Source organism: Ochotona princeps, chromosome 1, assembly GCF_030435755.1.
Source record: "Ochotona princeps isolate mOchPri1 chromosome 1, mOchPri1.hap1, whole genome shotgun sequence".
Lineage (NCBI taxonomy): Eukaryota > Metazoa > Chordata > Mammalia > Lagomorpha > Ochotonidae > Ochotona > Ochotona princeps.
The window spans coordinates 93,629,018-93,646,638 of NC_080832.1; the positions used below are offsets into that span (position 1 = coordinate 93,629,018).

At 44.9% G+C, this 17,621-nt stretch overlaps 1 protein-coding gene across 5 annotated transcripts in view; it reads left to right on the plus strand.

Moving 5' to 3' along the window:
* Nucleotides 1-17,621, plus strand: part of DST (dystonin) — a 434,986-nt gene that overhangs the window by 28,596 nt on the left and 388,769 nt on the right. For all 5 annotated transcript variants that reach the window (XM_058661874.1, XM_058661883.1, XM_058661921.1 and 2 more), the window contains exon 3: nucleotides 12,832-13,032. In XM_058661874.1, the coding sequence (XP_058517857.1) occupies nucleotides 12,832-13,032 (201 nt within the window). The remainder of the gene's footprint in view (nucleotides 1-12,831; nucleotides 13,033-17,621) is intronic.

Sequence of the window (17,621 nt, forward strand, 5' to 3'; positions counted from 1 at the left end):
TTGCTGATAAGCATGTCTTCAGAGTAAGCAGATTTTTTTTAAAAGATTTATTCATTTTATTACAGCCAGATATACACAGAGGAGGAGAGACAGAGAGGAAGATCTTCCGTCCAATGATTCACTCCCCAAGTGAGCCACAACGGGCCGGTACGCTCCAATCTGAAGCCGGGAACCTGGAACCTCTTCCGGGTCTCCCACGTGGGTGCAGTGTCCCAATGCACTGGGCTGTCCTGGGCTGCTTTCCCAGGCCACAAGCAGGGAGCTGGATGGGAAGTGGAGCTGCCGGGATTAGAACCGGTGCCCATATGGGATCCTGGGCATTCAAGGCGAGGACTTTAGCCGCCGGGCTCGTAAGCAGATTTTGAGAGGCAATTTGCTACTAAAAAGGACTTAAGATTTGAACACAGACCAAATACACATTCAAGTCTGTCTCTCTGGGAGCAAAGGTCCCGTGTTCGCCCTGTGAGCTTGAGTAGTCCTTCCTGCCCTGCGCATCCTCAGTGCAGGCTGTTGATGTCGCTCCGGCATTTCCGATCAGAGTACTGTGAGCTTACCAGCCCTTTGTTTCTTCAGTTTTCCTCCACAGGCCATTTGCCACTGTGCATGAGGCTTGAGGGTGAGATTTGGAAAGGATCCCTGCGCTGACATGGGTCTCTGAAAGTACTGCCACGATGCCTTCCCACTGTAGTACTGCAGCTCGCCCTGGAGTTCTTGCACTCATACTCTGAACTCCAGCTTCAAAGTGAGTTTCATGCATTGGCAGGAGGAGTGCTCAAAATGGTGCCACACAGTGAGCACTGCCCTGTGTGTAATCTTGACTTTGCTTCAAGAAGGAGCTCAGCAGCAGAGAGCAACAACTTTTTGTTGTTGTTGTTGTTATTGAGAAAACAAAGCTACAGACCACATAGAATGGGGCCTGTGGGAGCCACCCTGTCCCTGTGCTGTTTAGGGGTCATTTAACGAGAGAGGTATATTCTCATAAAGGGAAGGAATATGTATCGGTTTTCTGGAAAGTGAGAAAGTGCTCGTAACTGGTATGAATCTGGTGCAGGCAAGTGGTCTGTTAATCGTCAGGGCAAGGGAAGCTGAATCCATACCTTGTAGCTTAGGATATGGTGGCTCAACTGCTTTTGCTGTATTTTTTGTCTCAAAAATACCTAACAACTAGTAAAATGTGGGCTGCAACCAATCAGAAAGTTTACCAGCTGGAGGGTTTATACTGTGTAGTTTTACACCTTGATCTTGGGAGAGGTTCAGGTGCAACAGGAGGACTCTCAGGATTTTTGAGGCCTTTGCCCCTACGGTTACCTGTATCCTCCTCATCTTAAACTGATGTGCCCGTGTGGATGCCTGAGCAAAGGATGTCCACATCCTTCCTCCATGCTGGCTCCTGGTCTCTCACTGTTTCTTACCCATGATGCTTAACAGACCTGGCTTGCCACTTTCCCCCATCTCCTGCCTTTCTGCCACCTGGACTAGGGAGGTCCATCTACCTCATGGTTGAGCTTCCTGGAGTCATGGTAGGGTTGGCCTTCCCTCAGGAATTTCTTGCAGAACCGTATTCATATCAAGCTGTTGTTTTAGAGTAGCTTGTCAGAGATGTTATTGATAACAGCTACAGTTGTAAAGCTGGTTTAACCACCTGTTAGTCATTTGTGTGGAGTTTTATCCATTTGGTTTGCTTATATGGTTAGGGCTTTATTTCATCCTCCAGGTCTTAATCCAATTGTCCTCTCGTGTCTTGAGTTGGTTTTGATATATTGTTACAATAGCCAGCTCTTGTCTGATTTTCTGAGTATTCAAAGGCTTTTGAAGATTATCCTTGGAAAAGACGTGGTGATCATTTGTTGGGACTTTACTGTGACTTGTTGCGAATTTGCACATTTTTTCCTTTTCCTTTTTTTTTTAAGCTGTGTTTTCTTCCCTACTATCACGCCCCCAGCCCCAATGTTTTCCCCATCCCACTGATTGGATCTCACAGTCTCTCTCCTCTTAGTTTGATGTGTATCTCTCCATTTTTTGTGCCCTCTTCTTTGCTACTTTCCCTTTTCCCATAGTCGCCCTAATTACACTAGTCTTTCCAGCCTTTGCACAGTGTGACTATTTGCCATTTCACAAATTTTGCTGTTTAGCTATTTTTTGGTTTCTTAGCATTTGTGGTTGGGAAGATGTAAAAGCCTCATAAAAACACATTTCCTTATTTTATATGTCCTAGCTTGTTGTAAAAAATTTTAAAAAGACTTTTTGATAGACATGGTCTCAAACGATGGTTCTTTTTATTTGTAGCCATGGTCGCTAGTGATATTATCTGTGAGTGGGTGTCTCAGTAAGACTGTGTGCAAACAGATTGTGCTCATATAAAAAAATCATCTGCAAGACCCCTCAGCCTGTCATTATGAAGGCCGGGGTATGATTTGCTGGCTGCAGCGCTATTTATAGAGCCTGTCACTGTGCATGGCTGGCTGTGCCCCAGGCTGCGGGCCTTGTTTCTGCAAGGAGCTGAGCAGAATGCACTGGCTGCTGCGCCCGTGCTTAGGCTCACTTCCTCACTTGCCTTTCTAGCTGTGAATGTAGTATCTGCTTCCCTGTAGAGCGGTTGTCTAGTGGGACAGTTTGCTTTTCCACATGATCAGTGCTTCTGTATTCTGTTGCTGTTTTATTGTGTGTGTGTGTGTATATATATATATATTTAATTTGAAAGGATCAGAGACATACTGGGGCGAGGTAGGGGAGAGGGGAGAGAGCAAGTGTGTGAGCTGCTTCTGTCTGTTTGTTCGTACCCCCGAAGTGTCCCCGGGACTGTGACTGGGCTGGAGTGCAAACACAACTCAGGTCTCCCACAATGGTGTCGGGGACCGACCCAGTCGTGTGAGGCATCACTGCTGTCTTCCCAGGGTTTTCATGAGCAGGGGCTTGGAATCAGACCAGTGCCTCGTGTGGAACATGGTGTTCTAACTGCGAGGAAAAGTGCCCACTTCCTGCTACCTGTTTCTGATGTGTGTCTAGCCCAGTGTTTTGCAGTTATTCCTGTTTTTTGTTTGTTTGTTTTCCACTGCTGGACTTGCTGTCCTCTGGAAGCCCTTTATTAGTGATTCATAGGTGTTATTGATGGCACTGTTTAGGAAGTCAGACTGCATGTTTGTCTCCTGGTCCGTTTCCCAGGGCAGGAGACTCTGAGATGGAGAGCATGTATGAGGCATTGAGAAGCCATTCTGGGTTAGCCCCCTAAGAAGCCGAGGGAGATGTTGAATGGTGATGCCTAGGCAGGAGTCCCATGGCTGCCTTGGAAGTTCCTGAGATGTCTCTGTTTGAGGCAAGCATGCTCCCTAATCCACTGCCTGACCCGGCTGCGGGGAGGATAGCGTGATCCTGAGCTAGGCAGCCAGTTCTTCTTCACCTGAGGGTAGTTCCCAGACGGGGATTTAGCTGAGAGCCACTCATGGTGTGCCTGCCCCACGAGAGCAGCATCAGAGTGGCACCTCACGGCAGGCAAAAATATTCTCTTCCTGTAGTTTTGCAACAGTGTGAGTTCTGTCCTTCCTTTAAATTGATTTTAGACCATTTGCTGTTTAACTCTCCAAATGGCCATAATACCCAACGTTCAGCCAGGCCAAAGCCAGGAGTGTGTAATTCCATCCCAGCGTGGGTGTGGGTGGCACGGATCCTAGTACTTCTGTCATCTCTACTGCCTTCCCAGGCACATTAGCAGAGGACTAGGTCAGAAGTAGAGCAGCTGGGACTTGTACTGCTGCTTGTGTAGGATGCTGGGTTGTAGGCAGCTGCTTAATACGCTGTGCCGCAGTGCTGGCCCCTCTGAGAGAACCTTAAAAGGCAAGCTTAACTATTTTCCCCTTGAGGTTAATTTTGGTAAAATACAAGAGATATTGGAGTTGATGAATTTGGGCTAGGCAAAACTAGAGTATATGGTTCAATTTCAAAAGAATAATCCCTGTCTTGCTGGACAGCCACTTCTCATAAAAACTCAGTATCACTCAGTGGCTGATGACTTTATCCCTGAAGAGGAAAGCTGGAGGTAGGAAAGATAAAGGATTAAAACCAGTTGTACTCCAAACAGTAGGATTGATAAATTTGTTCAAGCTTTTGCTTGCTAGATATAGTCTAAGCTGAAACTATCACTTCTTAGTAATAGGCATAATCATCGTTAGGTAAATAGTGCAAGTACCTGCTTTGTTAGTTTCATCTGTGTGTTTGTGAAGCAACATAACAGATGCTGTTTAATCTGACTGCGAAACGCCAAGCAGATGGAGTAGACCTGGCTGGCAGAGGGAACTTAGAATGATCTTCTATTTCAGAGACTAGGTTGTTGATGGAGAATACAGATTAGCAGACCGAAACATTAGTCTGTGATAGACGCATGATGCCAAAGGCCCTGCAGGACACCACTGAGTAGAAATGGACAGCGTTTTTTTCTATAGACTCAGACAATAAGTGTTTTTGACTTTGCAGGGTAGATAATCTCTGTTGGAATGACTGAACTCTTGCCTCGATAGCGTAGAACCAGCTTCACACAACATGTAAGTGGATGGACATGGCTGTTTTCCAAAGGTAGTTTGTAAAAACGTGATGTCTCAGACTGGGGCCGAGGGCCATGGTTTGCTAACTTTTGATGAAGAGCACAGGTTAGGTTGCCTCGTCCTAAAGGGGATGCTAAGACTTAAGGAGGCCTTTGAGTGTCTACTCATCTGTGATAGTGGCATATTGGCATCAGAAAATATTTTGCTTATAGAAACAAGATAAGAAATGATACTGTAATGCAGGAACAGTGTTTGGAGCCTAGAAAATGCTTGGTACCCAGACATTATTATTGTTTATTGGAACTATGAAGATTTAGAGTTGTCCGTAGTTAAAACTGAACGATGCTGGTGAAGTATTAGGTCAGTGGGACTCAAATTGTGTTTGGCTAGGTAATAAGGTGTGTGAATGGAACTCCTTCTGTTTTACATTTGTTTTAGACTGCAAAAATTGTAGTCGGAGAAACTGACCTTTCCGGCGAGAGGTGGCTCTAGGAGGGGCTGGCAGAGCAGTTGGCCATCAAGTTGATTTTGCCACCAACTCTGCATTGGAGTCTGTGGTGGCTCAACAATAACTGAGTTCTCACTTTCTGAACATTTTTTTGGTAATTTCCCTTGCAGTTGGGTGACAGGCAGACAACACTATTCTGTTTGCTGGGGTATACGAAGTGATGTGTGTCACAGGTCTGGGCTGTTGAGACCATTCACAATCCTGGCTCTTTTTTACAAAAATCAGTAGAGTGAATAGGGCACTGGGACCTACAAAGGACAGATGGCAGTTACCTGGAGCTCCAAAAATGTGGAGCAGAGCATCTCTCCTGCTTGCTGATCTCTGTGACTCTGCCACGAGTGAGACATAAACTTTTTTTGTGGAAACTACTGAGATTTTTTGTGCTGCTTGCCACAACAGTTGGCCTACACTGACATTTATGACCAGCCATCACTGATTTTAACTTTATGAACAGAGGCTAAGGATTCATCTGTGAGAGGTTAAGAAAAGTCCTGTTTACTGAAACTTTTTTCTGTGAGAATGGAAACATTTCACCTGCATCATCTAAAAGTCACCACTAGCCGCATGTAGTATTGGCCACTTCAGGTATGACTCAGATGTTTGAGGAACTTAATTTTTGACTTAATTTTAATTAAGATCTAAATGAATACTCCCACATGTGGGTTAGTAGCCACTGTATTAGACAAGTAAAAGCTAGAGATCAGAAGAGTTTTCAAGTGCTGTTGGCTCTGCTGCAAGCCTTTTTCAACTTAGTAAAAGCTACTTTAAGGAAGCTCTGGATAAGCTTACGTCCACCATATCTGTATGTCAAAGCTGATGCCAGGATCCCATGTGACGTTTCCAAAGGGTCAGATGCTGGCTGGCCTAATGTTCTAATGGTAGAGCAAACAGAAGTGACTGTTGGGAACAGCCCCGTGTCCTGGAATGCATGTGCATTTCTTGTGGATCTCCTGGGAGTAAAACCCTAGAGTCATTTCCAGCCCTGCCTGAGAGGAAACCAGAAGGAGTGATGTGACCTCATTGGAATGGTTCTGTTTTTGTGACTGGAAGTGACTGGAGGACTTTTAATTATCTGAGAATGACTAGAGAAATTATAGGACTGACATAGCATTTTATGCAGGATTGGGAATAACCGAACCCCTCATTGTGGATTTGGAAGGTCAGCCAGCCTGGAGAATGTAGTTGTTTTCTTGGTGCTCCCTGTGTTTCCTGCTTAGGCCAATCTACTGATCATACTTTAAAAAAACACTTTTCAAGGAGTCACAACCCGAGAATCTCCTTTTACTCTTTTGCTCAACTACACACGTGGAGGTGGTATTCTGTGTCTTAGGTTCATCTGGGAGCAAAATCAGAGCCCTGTTAGGTTTTAGGGCATGTTACCTGTGTGATGAAGTAGAAATCTGAGATTGCTATGCAAGGGTGAGGATTTAAAGCTGCCTGTGGACTCATGCAAGGCCTCGGTCCTTACAGGAGTCAGATGCCCTATGGATGACTCAGTTCTGCCCCTCGAGCTGCGTCTTCTCCCTTTGTTCTTGTTGCTTTGGATTCCTGTTATCACATACCTGTACAAGGGCCATCCAACTTCCATCAGTCCTACATCCTTGGTACTCATAAGTCTGGCTTACAGATCTGAAACAACAGAGAGCTTGCTGGGATGCAGAATCTGAGGCACCAACCCAGAATCTGCAGTTTTTAAAAACAACTTTTAAAAAATTGCTTTAATCTGGGCCTGGTAGCCTAGTGGCTAAAGTCTTCATTTTGCATATGCTGGGATCCCGTATGGGTGCTGGTTCATGTCTTGGTGACCCTGCTTCACATCCAGCTCTCTGCCTGTGGCCTGGGAAGGCAGCAGAGGACACCCCAAGGCCTTGAGACCCTGCACTCACATGGGAGACCCAGAAGAAACTCTGTGCTCCTGGCTTCCGACCGGCTCAGCACTGGCTGTTGCGGCCACTTGGGGAGTGAATCGATGGACAGAAGATCGTCCTTTTTGTCCTCCTCTCTGTATATCTTACTTTCCAATGAAAATAAATAAATCTAAAAAAAATTAATCTAATACATGAAAATTCTATTTATGAGGTATCACATAATGTTTTGATGCGTTTAAATGTATGCATCTCCAACATTAAAAATTCCTTATGTAATTTTTTAGATATATACAATACATTATCATTATCTATAGCAGAATCTGCATTTTAATAATATCTCTAGGTGATTCATGCACATGTCAAAGTATGAGAGGCACTAATCTATTTATCTATTTATCTATCTATTTATTTATTTATTTATTTTTATTGTTGACAATCTTTACATAGTTAATTACGGTACAAAGGTTCAGAGGCTATAGGGAAGTGGGCAAGACTTTTATGTCCATATTGTTTCCTTCATGTATCTGAGGTAAAGGGGGATATTGAGGGAGAAGCCCCACCCGGTTTCCCGCCCACCCCAAGTCCCGGATGTGGGGCATGCTCTGAGATACTTGCTCAAGTGGTTTTAATAGTTCTCCAGTTATGGATCGCTGCCAATCTCACCACTTCCAGCTCGATGAGGTCATTAAAGAATCCACTGGTTGTCACAGTCCATCGTAGAGTCTTCATTTGCCCAGTATTTCGCTGCCCAACATATAGCTGAGGTGGAGAGGCACTAATCTATAATACTGACCCCTTGTACCTCCCCCTGTTCCCTTCCCCTTCCTCACATTTTCCTTTCCTTTCTCCCCTGCCTCCTTCCATCTTTCCTCCCTACATCCTACCTCCCTTCCTTCATTCGTTCATTTTTCTGTATTTTGTTTTTAGTTGAAACCTCTTGAGCAGCTGGGGTTTTTTAGTACCTCATCAAACTATCGAAAGTGACTGGAGGCTTGGGACACCATTGTGCAAGGTGTGCCTCCTTGGGTCACAGGCACTGTGAGTGAGATATTATATCAAGAAGGGAATGTTTGCCACTGCAAAGGATTTTAAAGGATTTTAATTTATGAAACTGCATTTAAGTTGCAGTTCATTTTCTTCTTTTCTTTTTTCTAAAGATTTATTCACTTTATTACAGTCAGATATACAGAGAGGAGGAGAGACAGAGAGGAAGATCCTCCGTCCGATGATTCACTCCCCAAGTGAGCTGCAACAGCCAGTACGCGCCGATCCGAAGCCGGGAACCAGGAACCTCCTCCAGGTCTCCCACACGGGTGCAGGGTCCCAAGGCTTTGGGCCATCCTCGACTGCTTTCCCAGGCCACAAGCAGGGAGCCAGATGGGAAGTGGAGCTGCCAGGACCAGAACCGGCGCCCACATGGGATCCCAGGGCGCCCAAGGTGAGGACCTTAGCCGTTAGGCCACGCCGCCGGGCCAGTCGTTTTCATCTCTTAGAGCACACACTCAAATAGGATCCACAGTACCTGCAGAGCAGTAGTTTTCAAACAGCCTTACTGGATTTTAGCCCATAAAACTGCAACGTGAGTAAGAGTGAGACAGGAAGCATAATGTTCACTGTCCAAGGCCATGTTCACTTACTTTTGTGCTCTTCAGATGACACGGTACATATCAGAAAATGTCAAAAGGGAAAAAATAGCACGCTTCTTCTTCCCGGCAGAGGAGACGCTCCGTGTGACACGTAGCAGGGCGGTCCTGTTGCAATGCTGGCCTTCCCGAGCTACACGCTCTGCAATTCATTTGCAATTAAAAACAAACATCACAGCTCTCAACCTACCAGTCCAAATTTCTGGTCAGTTACCAATTTCTGGATCAAATAACCAATTGATAATATTATCAATCAACATCAAAGAAATACACTTCTAACCTGTAGACCCTTAACTACAATAACCTTGTAATTTCTTAGACTTTATGACATAGATTTTTGCCATCGTTATACTTCCCATAACCAAGGGATATCAACCAAAGATTATTAGAAAAAACTTTATAAAAGTAATACTTAGTACCATTCTTCCTTATTTTCCATGGAATACATTCTCTCTGAAAATAAGGAGCTCCAGATAAGCTCCTTTGTCCAGCTCACAGAGAGGCTTCCAGGGCCAGTCACTTAATGACTAGTTAGGGTTAGTAAAGCCACAAAGGGCTGAAGTGCTCCGGTGCCCGTTGTCTCCCAGATGACTCTCTAACCACACAGTAAGAGGAGGGAGCTTGGGTTTTCCAGAGTGTAACCATGAGGCAATATCATCAGCATCCCAGGTGGCCTTGTTAGGAATGTGATTCTCAACCCTATTCAAGATTCAGGAACTCCGAAACTCAGTACTGGACCCAGTGATCTGTGTTCTGAGGACTCTCCCAGGCAGTGCTGATGCTTGAAAAGTCTGAGACTCACTGAGTTGGAATAATGCAGAGTCCTATACAAATATACTATTCAGTGAGTTGTGTTTGTTGCTCACTGTGTACAGCTGGTGATCAGGTTGACAGTGGTCTTCTGTAAAATGAAGAAGGGACTTGGGCGGAGGTAGGCACTGCCTTTCCTGGGAAGGCAATTGCTATTCAAGGGATGCCAAGTTTCAGTTATGCAAGAGGAATAAATTCGGGAGAAATGCTGTACATGGCTGTGCTTGACAGTACTGAATTGTGCCCTTAAACATCTAAGAGGGTAGCTCTCTAACATTTGCTTTGTTACCGCATATGCATGTGCACACACAGGGGACTGTGACTGTACATCTCCAGCAATTACTACAACTGAGTTGCAAATTAGAGAAGCCTGGAAATGAGAGAATCCTACTGCTAAGAGACTTCCAAGCGTCCGCAATATGGTTGGAGGATGTAGGGCATGGGCAGCATCAAATGAATGGAGAAATGACTTGCGCTGACAAGTCCCAACACCTTAAAAAACTTAGAGCACCACCTACTGTTTGGAAAGAAAATTTTCATCTGTTAAAATCGGTAGCTTATTTGGTAATGTTATTTAGCACAAATAATTGTGGAAAACCAATGGTGGTATTCTGTGTTTGACTGTGGGTTGTATGTAGTTCTGAATTGCTGACATGTAAAGTGCTGATGCAGAATCGGGGAAATATGTGACATAGTAATGATAATGGTTAATTATTAGCTACCTTTTATGTTGCATATTTTTCTAAGTTGCTAATGGATCATCTTATTTAAACACTACCACAAGTCTGTAAGAGAGGTATTACTGTATGTATTTGATAGGTGAAAAAAACTGAGATGCTGTTAAGTAATTTAACCAAGGTCATATGTCTTACTAGAGTTTGTATTGAGGCCATGTGGTTTGACTCGTGGGAGAGTAAATGAGTGGTGTTTTCTGGAGCACAGAATCTATGTGCTGGTGACAGGCCCTTCCATGTGTCACTCAGGAAGACACACCAGCAGTGTGACCCATCTGCCTTTTCATATTTGGCTGATAATACATTATTTTGTTTAAGAATATGTTTCATCCACACAAGTAATACTTAAAGTACTGATTGCCGGTGCTATATACGGCTGTCAGGCAGGTACTCTTGTTAAGAACCTTATATTTAAAAAAGAAAAGATTTACTTTAACTTATTTGAAATATATGAGAGAGAGAGAGAGAGAGACTTCCATCCTCAGTTTCCCTTGAATGTCTGCAGCAGCCGGGACTGGGCCAGGTTGGAACCAGGAAGTCCAAACAGGTGTCTGATGTGACAAGCGCCAGGTTTATGACAGGTGTATGAGTTCCTGCTTGCTACTTCGCAGGTACAGCAGGAGCCAGCTGAATGGGAAGCATAGTGGCTGGGACTTGAACTTGCACTCTGCATGCAATGTTAACATCTAAGTAGTGGTTTGACTTGTTGAGCCACAGCATCTATACCCCCTATTCTTTTATTTAACTTATTCTTCTTATTCATTTATTCTTCTCAGCAACTCTGTGAAGTACTATTTTAAATTCCCATTTGTAGATGAGAAAACAGGTAAGCAACTATTCAAGACACATTGCTGGGGGAAAACAGGCAGTGTGTGAGCCCAGATGATCTGGCTGCAGCCTTGAATAAGGATTATAGTGTTTGTTAAAACAGTACACTTGTATTCAGGTCTATTCAAAGTCATGGAGGCCTGTATGGTAGTGTACAGATACGAAAAATAAATATAACGGGGGGAGAAGACCAAGGAGTTTAGGAAAGACTAACTTCAGTTGTTTCAATTTTTTAGGACAACTACTTCTGCTTTTCCTGGGTAGACTTTTCTAGAATGCACATAAAAATATAGATTGATTGAGCTTTGCTCTCCAGAATGACCGTTCCAATATGTTTTAGTCTCTGTGTGTGTGTGTGTCATTTTGAGGGAATGTCATGCATTTTGCCCCATTTCAATAATTTGTAGGCCATTGAGGAACTTAGTACAAGTTAAGAAAAATCCGGTTGCATGTTACCTATAGTAGGAAGATAATTTAAATTACCAAAGAACTATACATGATTCGCTCTGCTATTACAGAAACTGGTATATTCTCAAGTATTTTGTTCATCCTTTGAAGTACTTGGATTTCTGACCTGGGAAAAATTGCTAGAGCTCTGGGAGTGCACGCCACCTAGTGGTTGCACTAAGCAGGTTTCAGCACACCCCCCCAAACACCAGGTTGTTGGCTTCTCTCCCAGTGGGTATAAAGCAAAAGGGAAATGTGTGTGTGTGTGTGTGTGTGTGTGTGTGTACACGCGCGCGCGGCAGGGGGATCAGATGCGTCCAGGGATCTGTGTGTTTAAAAAGCAGACAGTACGCTTGCTGCTTCTAATACTCTAGGTCCAAACTCTGCTCCACAGGGCAGTGAGTGTGGGTGGCGCGGCTCCCTGCTCTGTTTAATCCTGCTCCGGCAGCTGTGGCTCTGGTCCCTCTGGTTTTACGTGGGAGCTGTGGGGATTTTCTGGGGCTATTTCAAGCTAATGAGCCGGACTGGCTAATGTGTTTGAGGATGAGACGAGCGAGCTCAAACAGTGACCTCAGTTTTGCCAAATCCGTTTGCATTTCCGCCTTCTGTATTTCGGTTGACCTCGGGTTGTTTTTGACTCCATGGGTCAGCCCCCGCTTCTGTTTTTTCCCCTCTTTTCATGTCCTTCCCCATGGTATCCAAGGTCTCGAGGTCCAGGCCCATCTCTTTTGGCCTGCGGGGACTTCCCCCCACCCAAACCCCACTGGTGCCATCATCATGACATACCATTAGAAATATTTTCTTCTTGCTATGTTAGTATTCCATTCATTATTTTATTTATTCCCTGCTTCCCTGTGTTGTTTCCTTTTTTTGGAATGTAAATTCTATTTATTTTTCAAGTGTCACCCACTCAACTAAGCTAAATATAGTCTCTTGTCAGCTTCATTCATGGGCTTTTCCGTACCAGCACTGATAGCTTTGACCTGCCTACTTTAATCCTTAGTTTCACCTTCCTCTGTGTTCATGAACTCTGTCAGACTTTTGTTCTCCATAAATTACCCAAGATCAGAGACCATGTTATGTTCATTCTTTGATATTTTTGAGGTTATTTGTATATTGTCAAATGCATAATTTGGCATAGCTGAATGGGTTTCCATTGTCTGATGAGTTGTCCTTTATAGTTCTTACTATAAGAAAATGTGGAAAGGACTCTTTTATTGAGCACCTGCTGTGTGCTAGAGACCGTGCTTGGGATTTTACATGTATTTCTGGGCACCAGGCTGTACTTTCCGGTCCCTTGCAGATGGCCTTTGCTTGCATGGAGGGCCATGCTTTGGGGTTGCAAATGATCTCATTCAGCATGGTGACTTGGGCAGCACTTGATTTAGTTAGCCCCAGAGAATTTCCAAATGAACTCCATATAAATCTGGACTTGTTGGGTTGTGTTCCCTGCCACAGGGATTCAGAGCAAGCCCTCGGCATCTCAGAAGACGAGTCGCAGCGGCCGCAGCCGCCCGTCTGGAAGAAGTCAAGCCCGTGGTGGAAGTTCACCATCAGAGTGAGCAAGAAGCTGCAGTGAGGAAACGAAGAATCAAGAAAAGCAGCCGAGTCCAGCCAGAATTTTATCATTCTGTTCAAGGCGCTTCAATCAGAAGGCCTGTAAGTAGAATGTTAAATGTTATAAGAATGTTAAATGGCTTGCTAAAATTGTAGGGCATTCTCTGGATTTTATAAAATGGTCAGATTTTCTTTGAACAATTACATTGTTCTGATATTACTCCCAGCAAGTGGTAGTACACTTGCATGACTGTTAGCAAGGAGTGCGTCTTTATAGAAGGTACTTGGGCAGATAGTTGGTTAAAGAGGCAAGAGGTAGTCAATTGTTAGATGGATGGACTGAAAAACTGGTGAATACTCAGCCTCACCGGGGCAGGGGGAGTTGGGTGCATAGAGTCACCAAGCAGAGATGTGGTAATGACCAGATCAGAGCTGAGGAAGAAGGTGACAATACAACCAGTACCGAGGTAGGATAAGTAGAGCAGTGAGGGCGGGGCTGGAACCCAGGCAGCAGCAGAACCCCTCCAGGTCGGGTCTGGTCCAGCAGGACCCGTTGCCTTCTGTGACTGGTGAGGGTGATGCTGTGAGGGCCTTCTCCACTGTAGCCTTTGTACTGTTATAAGGCAGCGGTCTTGTTTCTTTCTCACCAAGTGCACTGTGTCTGTTGGCTGCAGGACTTGCTTTCCTGGGAAATCTGGGGCTCATGTGGGAGCTGCTCTCCAGCTTTTTCTCACTTTTTGAGTCGCACTGATTTTGATTTTCTTGGTTGGGGTTTTGGTTTTTGGACTTTATGCCAAGGCTTTGGCAACTCAGGATTTGGGCTTTTGAAAAAGCCATTATACAACTTTCAAAAAGGTACTAAATGAATGCAATAATTTTACATTGTTTTGGCATTAAGGAGTAGTTTGTCTGTGGTTCATGCCTTTGCTGTGGGGAGCCTGTTGTTCCTTGTCATCAAGACTTGACTGGACAGGAAATCTCTGTGAATTCTTAAAGCAGAACTTTGCTTTATGATCAGAGTAGTTGTGAGATAACACGTGGGAGAAGGCGGCGAAAACGTCTGACTCAGTGACTGGGCCGAAAGAATGTTAGGAAGTGAAATTCCTTAGCAGGAAAGTTTCTGTTTATTGTGAGCCAATTGAAAAATAGGTATATATTTAGCCATGACTGTTAGGAAGTAATACTACAAACCCAAGCACCAGACACAGCGAGTTACAACAGGAGGTCTTTATTTCAGCGGGAGAGATGGCCATGGCACGTGAGAGACAGCAGTGCAGAGGAAGATGGCCGGGGGTAGGGAGAGAAGGCAGGGAGGAGAGAGAGAGACAGAGAGAGAGAGAGAGAGAGAGAGAGAGGTTTCCTGCCATTGTAACAGGAGAGAACTCTGAGGGAGGCCAGTTGGAGAGCCAGGAGCGCAGGGCTAGGAGAGCAGAGAGCAGGAAAAGTGAGGACCAGGGGAGCTTTTATAGCATGGGGTGGGTACAAGGAGTGCAGAGTCACGGGGATTGGTAGTTATAGCAGTAGGGAGGGGCTGGGGATACAGGGCCACAAGGGATTGGTGGATAGGACTGTCAGGGAACAAGAATAGGCATGGAACTAAAGAGGGCAAAACTGACAGTGTAAACGTAAGGGGACTCAAAGCCTAAGGGAAACAACTAATTAACATGGTGGTGAGTCTAAAATGGTGGGGGCCTCATCAATCTTTGGGGCTGATGTTCAAGTCACTTCTCACAATGAATCTTCATTTAATGAAACAAGGGATGGCTAAGTGAAATTTGGTATCAGAATTTGGGATTCTTTGGGAAAGAAATAGTAGGAAGATGTATTCATTCAACAAAGGTAATTTCCTATGCAGGAAATAAAGGATATATGTATGTATATATTATATGTGTACATATGTAAATTTAACTATTAGAGCTTAGTGTGTAACATGCATTAATCTAGTTGTGATAGATATTAACCTTGTGATATAGATATTGTTATTCCCGTTTTATGGTTAATCAAACCGAGGGCCTGCGAGAGAATAAATAATTTGCTTAAGGTTACCTAGTGAAGACAGAATCTGGGATTTGGATCCAGGTGGCCTGCCCTCAGAACCTGGGCTCTTCTCTCTAACAATGTTACCTTCCTGTAGCACCTGGGAGCTCATATTTGTCTGTGGAGCTGCAGATAAGGCTTGTGTTGTGTTAAATAGTTGGACTTCCATGATGGGAAAGAATAGGTGGGGGTTAGGTGAATTTGTTTTCTTACTTCAGAATCTAGATAATCCCTTACTTCTCATCTCTCCAAATGGATCAGAAGAGAAACAAGTGATTCTTCTTAAAGTTGAGGAGCCCAAGGGCAGCGCCATGGTGTGGTAGGCCAAGCCTCCATCTGTGCTGCCTATGTCACTGGCATCTGATATGGGTGCTGGTTTGTGTTCTAGCTGCTCCACTCCCCAATCCAAGCTTCCTGCTTATGGCCTGGGAAAGCAGCAGAGCAGGGCTAAACTCCACAGGGCCCTGCACTGATGTGGGCTACTTGGAAGAGCTCCTGGCTCCTGGCTTCTGATTGGCCCAGCTGTGTGGCCATAGAGGCCATTTGGGGAGTGAACCCATGGATGGAAAAGCTCTCTATCTCTTCTTCTCTCTGTAAATCTACCTTTCAAATAAAAATAAGATACAGCTTTTTTTAAAAAAAAAAAAGTTTAGAAATCTTCAGTCACTGTTTTTCTTATAGAAGTTCTTCACTGCCTGGTTAATGAGGCATATTCTTTTAAAAATTAATCTGAAAGAGAGAGACAAATGTTGCTTTTGCTGGTTTGCTCTCCAAGTGCCCACAATAACCAGGGCTCTGCCAGACTGAAGGCAGGAGCCAGGGACTCCGTCTGGATCGCCCATCTGGGTGGTGTGGACCCAAGTCCTTGAGTCGTTACTTGCTGCTGAAAGGGCATCAGCCAGAAGCTGAACTCAGGAGCAGAGCCAGCAACATCTTCACTTCCGCACAAAACACCGGCTCCAAGACGCTCTTCATGATTCCACGACTTTGAACCTGTTGTCTGCATTTTCCCCTTCCTTCTTCTTTTCCTCCCTTCCTTCCTGATTTATTTATTTGAAACACAAACTGGCAGAATGAGTGAATGAGAGAAAGAGAGATCTTTCATTTGTTCATTATTCCCCACACACCTGTAGTGTTTGGGCCTGGACCAGGGCCAAGGTTGGTGCTAGAAACCTGAAACTCTGAGTCTGCCGTGTGGGTGTCATTAGATTAGAAGCAAAGCAGCCAGGACTCTAACAGGCAGCCATACAGGAAGCTGGCATTGTAGGTGGTGGCTTTGCCCGCTGTGCTCTTGCAGCCTCCCGCTTTGTTCTTGTCCCTTAATGCCTGTCTCACTCTTTCCCTGTTAAACTCCAATTCTGTTTCCCACCTTCACTACCTCTTTAACATGTCTTTATTCCATCTAAGCTATGGAAAAGAATTTGACATTTATGGGATAAACAAATGTCAGCTGCAGGCTCCTTCTCTTGTGTGGCTGGCTTCGTGTCTGCAGGTTTCATCATGGCTGCTGCTTTCCTCGGGTAGCTGCTGTCCTCCTCCTCCTTCTCCGCCAAAGCTTCTGCCTCTAACCCCCAACAGCCTTCTCTCCTTGCTTCCCTACCACAGGCTTCCAGCCTGCAATCCGCTTCTCATCTGATTTGGCTGCCAGAGCTGCTGCTGCCTCCTCTACCCAGGGTTTGTGATTTCTGGCTTGATAAATAATGGTTTGGCACATGGTGTTGTAATATGGCATCACCCTTGGCACGATTGTCAGGTTTTTCGTTGGATTCTTCTTCAGGATTGGGTGATCCATTTCTTGTGTGGTGCTGGGAGGGTGCCTGGGATACGTGGGCTTTCCACGTTCCTGGAACGGTCTGTTTGGATCATCCTGTGCCTAGGAAACATGTGGAAACTCTTGAGAGAAGCGCCTTGTGCCAAGCGCCACACACTTCAGCTAGCTTCCAGAAAACACTTTCAGTCCAAATGCAGATGCAGCCCACATACCCACTAAGAGCCAGTGTCAGAGTATTCAGTCTGCTTATAGTAGTGAAGTGATTTCTGGAAGGTCTCTGCAGGCCTTCCTGACACCAGTGTCCTTATTGTAGTTGATGGAAGGGCCGTACAGTATATACAAGGGCAGTTTCTCATCTTGCTCTTGCCAGCCCTCATTCACTGAGAAGTGGGGCATTCCAGGATTTAGATTCCTTAAGAAGCAACACAGCTTCAAGTTCATTTCTGACCACCAAAGGGAGTTTGGGAATTTGCTTAATACACGGCCAGTGGAGGTGAAGCAAAGGTGGCCAGGGTGGAGCAGGTGACACATCACTTTTGGGTTGTGCCCACTCTGGAGCAGGCTCTGGGTGCTGCAAGCATGCAGGCTCTTCAATCGTATGTCCTGGATGCATCTTGGCCAGAACAGAGACTCAAGCCACTTTGAAATTTGGGAATTTTAGCCACACCTGTAAGCCACTCTTGCCTGATGACCTGCTAATTCAGTGTAGTGCCATCTGTCGTTGTGTAAGTTGGTGTGCACAAAATGTTCAATATGTGGGAAATGGAAGCCTTGGACATATGAGGCTAAGTGACAGTTTTGCCAGATGACTCTCTTGCTTTGGAGTACACACGTGTCAGTGATGAGAGCATGCATGGCAGGGAGAAAAGACCATGCTTCTCTC